Genomic DNA, 11,654 nt, shown 5'->3' on the forward strand with positions numbered 1-11,654 from the left:
ACTATTGTGTTTTATTTACTGTGTTTACGTTTATTTAGGCTTTCAGTCACCTTTGGATCTTGCTCACTCTGCATTTGTCTGAGGTGCAGCTCGCGCAGGGCCGTGCATCCGGAGACGTTGTGCGCTTTTACGCACTACTAGACGAATTGGTGTCGTTCCTCCAAAAAATAACCATGTCCAAAAGTTAAAAAACAAACAAACAACAAAGTACACGACTAAGTAGCTCCTTCCAGGGATATGTGAAGAGATAGCGGTACAACTTAACTCACCTGATGAATATATATTTTTAGCTTGTGTTCCTTTTTGTTTTACAGTTATGTGACTGTGGTAACATGATGACTTATTTTCAATAAGTAGGCCTATATTATGCTACCATTTAAAATATACAATCAGTACCCATGACATTAAATCTGTAATGCTTCTTCGTTTAATCAATTCACCATAAAGTGTTAAAATATATTTAATAATCTGACCGGTGAATCCTGTCTGTTTGGTTAAGGTTGTTTCTTTTAAACTTTCATTTCACGACAAAGCCCCAAAGTTGGACCAAATTATAGTTCAAAACCAAAAGTTTATTTGATGTAGTCACAATAAAGAACTTTCAAAGAACAAGACCAATTCAAAATCAATTGCACATTAAAAAAAGGAAAGTCATGCTCATCAGAAAGGAATCAAAGCTTTGTAGTTTGCCATCAGCTGGTTCTGCCTTCTTTTGAGGTCAAGTGTGCAGTTTGTCTTATGAATGGGCATCGATTAGCCAGCGTTTCTACCCCCATGAATGTCCCTTTAATGCTGCTGCCAATTATCGTGACAGTGTTTAGACTTTGGTTGTGTTATTGTTTTAAGAACGCTTTTCATTCCAGGGTGTCCTAAATTATGAATTCATACAACTCACATGGATATTTAATTGTAGAGTTAACACCTATACATACGAATAAACCATGACTCTATTACTGCCATTTCATTCAAAAATGTGTTTTTTCATCAAGAAAGTTGTTAAAATGTATGTCCAGTCTATCAAATGATTAAAATGTTGATTTTTTTAAGTTACATATCTTACGTGGCCATTATTTACTTACGTATTCATTGAAGCTATTCTGTTTTTATAATTGACAATTTACTTGACCTTTAGGCAGAGTTATTGATAATTTATTATGTTCACAATTTGTACAATTCATTGTCTTACTTTTTAAGCTGTTGGTATTTTTTATATTATTTTGAGTCATACAGACAACTCATATCAGCTATGATAACTATATTGTCACATGTTCACTATTTATAAATATTGTGTTCATTAAATTAGCACTAAGACTATTTAACTAAGGACGCTTGATTAGATTGTCATCATATCACTATTGCAGCATCTATTACAACAAAAAAACAACAACAAAACAAGAAACAAGACATCAAGTCAATAATTAAACATGAAGTCAAATATTGACCTTAACTTGCCCTCACTGTATTATCTTTCCTCGTTATGTGTCCTAACAGACTCCACACAGGTCACAACCTGCGCTACAGAAAGTGATTTCTGATTAACTCCCGTGTTTCTTTCCCATTAATCACTGCGCCGTTGTGCAGCTCGTAATCTCCTTAACTAATATTATTGTCATGCCTTATCAAAGCCATCTCTAATATACAAAACAACAACAATCAGAGTAGTGGGCTTTTACAGTTTTCACACCTCATCCACTACAAACACCAATTGGTTTCGATACATAATGACCTTGTCACATTTGAGTCTTTGAGCGCCTCCCGTGGATCACACACGCCCTTCAGCCATCTGAAGATTGACAGATCTCTTCAAAGGACGTCAGAATAGAGGGTTGTGACTATAAATGCCAGCCTCAGCATCTCACCTGGATCATTTGGAATCTACAGCAGCAACAACACACTTGGGAATAATGAAGGGATTTGCTGTGGATTTGTCTTTTGCTCTTCTTCTCCTGGTGGATTTGGTTGTGGCTCTCGCCGCACAGCCCTTCCCTGGCATGCGCCCTGACGCACTGCTCAGTGGGATGAACGGCGGCTCCAGACGCACAGTGCAACGGCACAAGACCAGCAGGCTGCCCCTTTACATGATGCAGCTCTACCGGACCATGCTGTCTGAGGACCGGCCCCGGATTCCTGCTGCCACCGTGAGCCAGACCGAGGACAACCCCGGCCTGCATGACTCCGACTCTGTGATCAGCCTTGTCGCTAAAAGTAAGTATTCAACATTCAATTTAAAAAATACAAAGAAAGTGGATGTGTGTTGATTTATTTCACCTTAATTTAATCATTTGTTTAATCAGGGTTTGCTTGATTAATGTATTTTAGCAGTTGTGCAACTCCTTATTGAAAAAAAAAGCTGTTAGGTTGTATGGTCATCCAAAGTTTACAGATAAACGAGAAACTGGTCTTTGCAAGTCCAAACTGAGGAAGACAAATGTGTCAGCAATTAAGTGTCTAGACAGTTCAGCTTCTCTAACACAAGCAATGATAATGCTAACTGGTTTTTTGTATTCTAATTTTTTTCAGACTGCCAGCAGATTGGCATGAGGTGGTCCGTCACCTTTGACATGTCTTCCATGTCTGCAAGTGACAATGTCCAACTGGCTGAACTTCGTATCCGCCTGCCTGCATTCACTGAGTCTTCTCAAGCTTCCGTGGACATCTACCACTCCCAGAGGAACCAGTGCTCAGACATGCACTGTCCAGACAGCAGGTTGTTCCTGGGCCACCTGAGAGCTCATCCCAGTTCCATGGTCTCGCCCTCCTCCTGGAAGGTGTTCAACATGACAGAGATGCTCAGTCGCTGGCTGCAGCAGGAACAGTCCACACAGAGGTCTGAGGAGGTTGAGCATGAGGTGAGAGAGGAGGATGAGGAGGAGCAGCAGGAGGGAATCCAACATCCTACAGCTAACCAGGTCATGATGGTGGTGTTCTCCAGGCAGAACCCCAACAGCCAGAGAATGCCGACACTTATCCGCACGGCGGAGCACTCCAAGTACGTCAGCCTGGACAGGGAGCGAGTGATGGGTGGGTCTGCCTCCAGGTCTAGGAGCCGCAGAGCCAAAAGACACCACCACAACCAGCAGCAGAGCCAGAGAGTGGCAGGAGCTGCTCCAGCCAGCATGTTCACAGAGGAGGAGAAGGGTCCTCTGTGTAGAAAGGTGGACATGTGGGTTGACTTTGAGAAGATCGGCTGGAGTGAGTGGATTGTCTATCCCAAAAGGTACAATGCCTATCGCTGTGAGGGGAGATGTCCTACACCAGTAGATGAGACCTTCACCCCGACCAACCATGCATACATGCAGGTAAGACTGAGTTTAATCACCAAGACTTTTCTTGTACATGATTTTCTGCAAGAATATATACCCTGTAATACCTTCATGTCCTTTTTTAACAAGTTTGTTCTAATCAATCATTTTCTCCTTCTCTCTCCAGAGCCTACTGAAACTTCACCACCCACACAAGGTGCCATGTCTGTCCTGTGTGCCCACACGCCTAGCACCACTTTCCATGTTGTACTTTGAGAATGGGAAGATGGTCATGAGGCATCACCAGAACATGGTGGTGGAGGAGTGCGGCTGCCACTGAGCAAAACACCTAAACATCATCTGGTTAAAAGTTCAAGAAACTGTTGCAAATTGGTGCAGAATAATCTTACAACCACAAAACTGAGCTACTCAGAGGCACAAAGTGGACACAGGCACTTTAAAGAGACATCCAGTTTGACACTGGGACAAAGGCTGTTGCTGTGATGCAGGACCAGAAAGAAGGGAACTACTATATATGCTGGACATTGCTCTCTAAATTACTGATTTTAAAAATTAAGTTAAAAATTGTTGGTACTTTCTGCAGGAGATTAGTTGATCTAAGTTGTGCCTTAGACAAATACTTTGCACGTTTGCAAGGACTGAATAGATTGAAAACAAACATCTAGATAAAAGCACAACATGGTCACAGACTGAAGCACTATATCAGATTTAAAAAGGAACAGTTGTACATGAAAGGTAATAATGTGCAAACTTTTTTTATGCTTGAAGGGTAAAATTTTGAATGCCATTGAAATGACAAATACAAATGTTAGAATGGTGTAAGCGCTTTGACTTTATTGAAATGTTTGGGTCACATTGACCAGTTTGTATGTTTCCTATGTACAGTAAAACAATAAATTATTTTTTTAATCTTGAACAAAGCCTCCAGTTGTATTTATTACAGCGTTCATGCATGTGTTTAAATGCTTGGCCATTAAAACTGATTAAAAACAGAGTTGTAGCAATGACAGTACACACTACTTCAGATATGGATGTTGCTGCAAAAAAGCTACAAAGTCTACAACGTAGATGCTTCACACCCGGCAGCACAGAAGATCTGTACAACCACCACAGTTTCAAGGTGATTGTAAAGATTAGTGTCATCATTTCAATATCAGACTAAATGTGAAAGTCACAATCTCTCCTTCTGTTCCTGAGTTATGGTGTTTAAGAATGGCCAGAAATTATTTTTTTTTGCAGAACATGTCAACATGAAGTTGACCTTTGGCCTTTTGGGCATAAAATATCATCAGTTTATGAAGCTAGACATTTGTGTAAAACTTTGGACAGACAACCCAAAAACAAAATTTAAAAAATCAAATATGTGATGGCAATGATGACAGTCAGCTGGGTGGGCTGCTATGTGGAAGATGACAAACATAAACTGAGTAGGAGAATATAAAATAGAAACAAAGACATCTTATTTATTTGAATTTATTTATTGAACTGTACTTTATACAATGTAGATTCACTACTTTAATTTCAATTGAATAGTTTAAAAGCATGTTTTCAAACTCATCAAACATAAATCACATAACATATTAATGTATTAACTTCAATAAGGCTTTGACCTCCTTGTCAAATATGTTACAGATAATACAAAGTCAAGCGGCCATTAAGGCAAAGCTACAATTGTATTATTTTATAAGAGTACAACATTTTCACATAGTAATCATTACAAAAAAAATACAGTTTTGTTTTCAGAACTGTAAGACATCTCATTTCAACTGAATTCTTTATTTATTTATTTATTTTTTAGCATTTATCAGTTTTTTCTCAACAGTAAATAAAAACAATGAACATGTTGGGAATTATTTTCATCCTTATGGCCGACTCTTCAAATGTCCATTTCAAACTGGGACTCATCTCCTAGAAAAAAAAGAAGACGATGCAGTTGAAGGAGGGGAAGTACACCGTTATAAAAAACAAAAGATGGGCTGCAGCTCATCTCTGCTTTACATACCTGTGCTCTCCTGTTTATGCAAGCTGTGTTTGGCGTTACTGCTGGCCGTCTTTTCTGGCTGGTTTGTGTCGGACGAGGAGGAGTCAGGTTTGAGTGGCCTTGTGACTCCGGGGATGTCAGGCAAGTTGGGAGGCGTACGAGCTAGAGGAGACGTCCGACACTGCAGGAGGAACTTCCTCTCATAGATTATTCTTGTGCCTGCGGGGGATAAAGTAAACTTGAATTCAGTAGGATTCAGATGTCAAATAAACATGTAAACAAAAAGCAAACATTTGTCAAACTTGGAGTGCCTTGGTAGTTGAGTGGTAACCGCGCATGCCACATAATGGCAGCGTCCCTGCTTCGATTCCGGCAAGGTACCTTTGCTGCAGGTCATTACCCTCTTTCTTTCCCTGTTTCCTTTTACTCTCTATGCCAAGTAATAAAGGCAAAAAAAATGCCCAAAAATCAAAAAATCTAACATTTGTCAAACATTTCATTTTTTATATTCTTACGTAACAGAGCAACATTATGGTCAAATTATCCAAACAAAACAATCCCTCCAGCAAAAACAAACAGTTAAAAAATCATTCATCTCAACTGCCATCAACATCATCAATAAGTCATGATATTTTTTTAACAATGTTTTTATCTTGAGAATTACGGTTACGGTTAATCTTCTTCTGTGCTGTCTTGTGTGTCTTCTTTTACTTGTGTGTTTTTATACTACATAAATTGAGCACCACGTCAAAGATGAATTTCCAAGTTTTTCTGATTCTGAATAAATCCTTTTTAATTGTTTCTCAATATTTTGCCATGTCAAACCAATGTCACAACATGGTGAAATTGCATGTGATCAATATTTGACAGCAGGTGTATTCAAGTTGGACATTAAAGTTGACACAACCCAACCTCTCCCTACGCTACGTTACTACAGCGGCTAAATAAGCAGTATCTTAAAGGAAAACATTGACATTTTGGTAAGTACACACTTTTTGATTAAAGGTAGATGATACAAACAATACCACTTTCATGCCTTTCTGTTAAATATAGCGGTACAGCCAGAAGATGATTAGCTTAGCTTAACATTCAGACAAGAAAACAACAACAACTGGAAACAACTAGCCCAGGGCCAGTTTCACCAAATATGAACCATACAAATTACAATAATTTATTTTCTCACTGTAATTATGACACATTTTCCTGATACCTCCTGAAACGATACCTTTAGCTCATGCACAGACATGCAAAAGCCCCATAAGAATGTATCTGCTATTTTCAAGGCAACAGTTTTGATTAGACTTTTACAATCTGCATGTGAGATGTGCTCGTTTTTGTGAAACACTGCCCCGGCTCTGTGCAAAGGTCATTCAATTAAAACAAAACAAAAATATGTAACTAATTAAAACTGATTGACATGTAATATCTAGTAATGTGTACATAAAATAAAGTTAAAAAAGGGTGAGATACAACATTCAGCCCCACAAGATGTGAAATTGGCCTCCAACTGACAGCTCACGAAACTCAGTACAAACTGTCAACTAGTCATTACAACACACTCAGAGGGAGAGTGACTTCATTCTCTGCTCAGGACACCATAACTCCACTATATGTTTACATAGCAAATCGTTTGCTGCCATTTAGTAAGGATGAATATCATATATAGCTCTATCGGGCAAGGAACTATATATGGTAACTTCCGCAGACATCCAAAATAGTGCTGCTATGCGGACAAGTGAGGTAGGAGAACCACGTGACTTCTCTCAAGCAATCAGCGAAGATTAGGCTACATCACAGATAGTGACATCACGTCATCGGACCAATCAGCAGCGACCCAGAGCATTTCTAACTTCCCTTTGAAGTTGGTTGAAATGGTGAGACCATATTTGATCGTACGACCAATTCTTCAAGATCCGGCCACTGTTCAGCCTCCTGAATACTGCCTTCAGGAGTGAGCCACAGACTCCCAGGCAGTCTGTAGATGAGGTCATGGTTGCCTACAAAGGCAAGACAGCTGGTAACCTGAAGCAGTACATCAAGAACAAGCCGTACAAATGGGGATTCAAGTTGTTTGCCAGGGCTTCTGAGGATGGCTTCATTCATGATATGGGGCTATACCAGGGGAAGACTACGCTGGAGGCCCACGGTGTCCCCCTGACGCCTTAACAACAAGCCATGGGTGCCACCTGCCAGATAGTCTCCTTCCTGTTCAGCACCTTTTCCTCCCCCACCACCACAGCCATCTTTGCAGATAACTTCTTCACCAGTCTGGAGTTGGTGCGGTACCTCAAGGACAAGAACTACAGGTACACAGGGACAGCCAGGGACAACAGAGTAGGCCAGCTTCCGCTCAAGTCCTTCAAGGAGATGGAGAAGAAGGCTGTCCCTCAAGGTACGTTGGACTATGTAACCAGCGATGATGGGATCCTGGCCCTCAGGTGGAAGGACAACAAGGTCGTCACTCTGCTGTCAACAGACATGGGGGTGGAGCCCATGTCCATAGTCCACCGGTACGGCAGTGACACCAAGAGAAAGGAGCAAGTGAGCTGCCCTGCTGTCATCAAAAGCTACAATGCAAACATGGGGGGCACTGACAAGAGCGGCATGCTGGTCCACCTCTACCGTACCCCCTTGAAATCCAAGAGGTGGTACATGCGGTTGTTTGCATATGCAATTGATGTCAGCCTCACGAATGCCTGGGTCATCTACAGGCTCTTGATGTGGCTGGCCTGTCACTAAAGAACTCCAGGCTCAAGGATGCCAGCGGCCAGAAGCCAGTCACGTCTCGCCCCCGAAGGAGCTCAGCAGACCTCAGCACCTCTGTTGATGTCCCCAAGCCTGTCCGGGGACACCGCAGCCAAACCCCCGGCTGATTCTGTGCGGTTTGGGTTCGATCTGTCCCAATTCCATGCCCCCGTCAGACCTGCAAGCAATGCAGCAGGAAGGGGAACATAAAGAGATCAAATGTGGTCTGCAGGGTGTGCAAGGTCCACCTGTGCCTCAATGCTGAGCATAACTGCTTCATTGATTTCCATGAATCAGCTGTATAAATGACTGGACTGGACTGTATATATGTTTTATTCATGTATATTTCTATGTATATATACAGCAGTGTTTTTCTTTTCTTTTTTATATATACACCTTTTAGAAAATGTTTTACCCTAGACGGGCAAGGAACCATATATGGTAACTTCATTGATCTTGATTTTCAATATCAAAATGAAATATTATTAAAGATGTCACAAAAGTAAAACAGTCTTTTTGTGTCCTGCAATGACACTCTAGAGTTGAAATTTTGAATTTCAATGAGTGCCTGATAAAGGGTTAAAAATGAGGGTGTATACACCTGCCAGGCAACCAGAAGAGACTCCATAAAGTTAGTGCCTATGTTCAAAATGATGATTAACGTGTTAATTCATGAACTTTTAAGAGATGCTGGTGCTTTTGTTACCTTTGTACAGAGCCAGAATAGCTGTTTCCCCTGTTTCATTCATTCATTATGCTAAGCTAAGCTAACCCTCTGCTGGCTTTATATTTAGCAGACGTAAGGGCAATATTTTAAATTATTGTGACAATTTGAAAAAGCACACCTTTATAATGAATAATAATCCACTTTTTACCTTCATCTTTAATACTTTTTATATTTTTTATTTGAGAAAAAAATAAAACTCTACAAGCTAACCTTGCAATTAAACACTTATAAACAGTTGAAAAAGCTGAAATAACAATATGAAATGAAATAAAACAATAAAATAAATATATAATATATACCACCTCAACAGTATAGAGACCTACTTTTTCTATAATGGGCTGAGTGTGACTGGTGTCTTTACTGTATGCCCATACATGTCCGAATGACATCCATATCACTGAGGCTCACACACTTGTTGTTGAGCCAGCTCTGTTTTATCTGTGTAACTCTGTCCCACTTGTTAATGTTGCAGAACTCTGTATCGGTTAAACGTACATGTGCTCTCTGCACCAACTTTCTCACAACTGTGGAGGGAAAACATTTTCTTTTTCACCTTTATCACCATGCTGGACATTTTCCAAGGTCTCAAACTCGGCGATGTTTGAGTAAAAGGTTGAATAAGTGGGTCAAACAACTCGATGTGTTGTTGATGAGAGATTGAGGCTGGCTTTCCAGAAACCTGTGGCTGTTCTGAGTGTTGATTCAATTTTATGATGTCAAATTTCATGTTTTCTTTGTTTCATCAAAAAAGATCTTTTGTCATTTTTTCTGCACAAAGCTAAAATGGTAGTGAGTATCACTTTTGAAAAAAAAAATCATCTACAGAAAACTGTGCTGAAGCTGTAATATGAGGTAACTATTAGCTCTCTTTCTCCATATTACATATAACCAGTGTAACAAAGCGTCAACCACACCTAGTAAACATGTTGCTGCAGCTCCACAGCAGCTAGCTGTCACTACTAGAAGTACACCTATAAATAGGATATGACTGGCTCGGGGCCTATATTTGACCATACATACATAGTCGTTGATTGTGAGGTTAATCTACTACATCTACACTTCTCTGGTTACTACATGCTGAATTTGTACATCTGATATTGATAACTGATTGATTTCAAAACAATTAAATAACAAGTTCAGAGTTCTGTAAGTTACAGAAGGAAGTAAACACATCATTTGATACAGATAACATTATAGTAAAATGAAAACCACAAGTGATTTTGCACTAATTTAACTTTCTACCACACCTGTACAATAAAACTTCACTAGAACACATTGGAGATTAAATACTGATTGTTTGATACTGCAAACATTCCACTTAACCATCAGTCAGACGGTGACATGCTTCAAGTTTGTTTGTTCAAAGAAATAATATGCAAGCAAAAAAGTCATTTTATAAGAAATATGAAAGTCAGTGCATGTGGGAAAACAAACTTATGTACAGTAAAAGCACTGTGCAATGTACACACTGCATGATTTGGGTGTTGCAATAACTTTCTTTAACATTGTTAACTGGTAGCCTTCATGGAACACTAATGCTGTCAATCATTAACAGGACTGCAGGCAGGACTTATAGCTTGGCTCTCTAAAGAGGTTCATTTCAGGCTGCCACAACAGACAGCAACTGTTCATTATTGTGTTAGTTTTTCATAAAAAAAAAAACCCATAGGCCTATCAAGTTATAATCTTTAATTTTCCAACGCATCCACCTACATTTATGACCTAAGGGATAGGAGAGAAACATTGTGCAATGGAGGTCCTGCAGGGTGTGATATCAGTGATATAATAGGCTGTTTCATGGCTTTTCTAGGTGAGAATTACTTATTTTAACTACACAGCCTGTCTCCACGGTAATCTAGAAAATCCCATTTTTTAAATTTTCCCTTTAAGTGTCCCTTTAAATCTTCATATTAAGGACGTTTATCTTGTTTTCATGCTGTCAACTCCGTTTGAGATGAAAGTTGTTTTAAATTATCATTATACTTTTCCTCACACTGACATCATTACCTCCTGGCGTGGTACTGAACAGTGTCCCCCCGGGAGTGCTGGAGTAATCCTGGGGCATGTGGGCAGCATCGTGAACGGCGACCCTTCTCACTGCGGGGATATCCCGGCTGCTGGTGGTCTGACCTCCCGCTGACATCTCTCACAATCGGCTGGCTTTCGTGCTTTCTGTGTCACCTGCAGTGTGGAGGACTCTGTCTGACTGCAGTAAAGTTAACCTGTGCCTCCACGTGCTCTGCACCACTCCAAAACAACCCGACGACTTCCTCCCAAACAACATGTAGGAAGGAGAGCTGTGATTGGCTGAAAACAGGGGGCGTCACAAACAGCGGAAGCTGTAGTTCTGCAGGTTGAAAATAGCTGCAGGTTGAAAATAGTTCAAATAAGACATACTTTGTAGTTATCGAAGGAAAAATATAATTGTGTAATCAGTTCAATAATAATAATTATTATATTATTATATATATATATATATATATTATATTTTACTAGCTACTTAAAAGGGAGAGCACTGCTACTGTAAGCCCAAGACCTTTACTCAGTACACATCACACAACCATATAATTCAAAATGAAGAATAGTTTCTCATAATAATAATCATAAAATGAATATTCGCTTGAGTTTAAAAAGAGAAGTTCTTTAAAGGAAAATCTGCCTGTAAACTCAACTACAGCTGAAACAAAAATGGTCAACCCAAAGAAAAATGATTGGCAACTTTACGTTGTTTACGTTATTCTCCTAATATGCTTTCTTTCCAGCTTCATAATTATTTCCTGACATTCTTTAATGTGAGTCAACTAAAGATCTTGAGCTTTAGAATATAGTTAGTCTGCATTTCCACCCTTTTCAGTGACACTTTACGTCAAATCCCCCTATTTAACATTCATAAGCAGCACACACACATTGGGTTATAACAGTAATGTAGGTAGCCTTA

General features: G+C 39.7%; 2 protein-coding genes across 2 annotated transcripts; one reads left to right on the forward strand and one right to left on the reverse strand.

The window, feature by feature from the left end:
• Window positions 1-1,904: 1,904 nt before the first annotated feature.
• On the forward strand, window positions 1,905-3,582 carry LOC133994940 (nodal homolog 2-A-like). The gene is made up of 3 exons (XM_062434184.1): window positions 1,905-2,205; window positions 2,521-3,299; window positions 3,430-3,582. Exons 1-3 carry the CDS (start codon window positions 1,905-1,907, stop codon window positions 3,580-3,582), a joined length of 1,233 nt encoding a protein of 410 aa, XP_062290168.1.
• Window positions 3,583-4,733: 1,151 nt separating this feature from the next.
• On the reverse strand, window positions 4,734-10,981 carry LOC133995250 (eukaryotic translation initiation factor 4E-binding protein 1-like). The gene is made up of 3 exons (XM_062434586.1): window positions 10,724-10,981; window positions 5,266-5,463; window positions 4,734-5,171 (listed from the first exon to the last, which is right to left on the reverse strand). Exons 1-3 carry the CDS (start codon window positions 10,857-10,859, stop codon window positions 5,140-5,142), a joined length of 366 nt encoding a protein of 121 aa, XP_062290570.1. The 5' UTR covers window positions 10,860-10,981; the 3' UTR covers window positions 4,734-5,139.
• Window positions 10,982-11,654: the final 673 nt, after the last annotated feature.

This window comes from Scomber scombrus, chromosome 15 (genome assembly GCF_963691925.1).
Source record: "Scomber scombrus chromosome 15, fScoSco1.1, whole genome shotgun sequence".
NCBI lineage: Eukaryota > Metazoa > Chordata > Actinopteri > Scombriformes > Scombridae > Scomber > Scomber scombrus.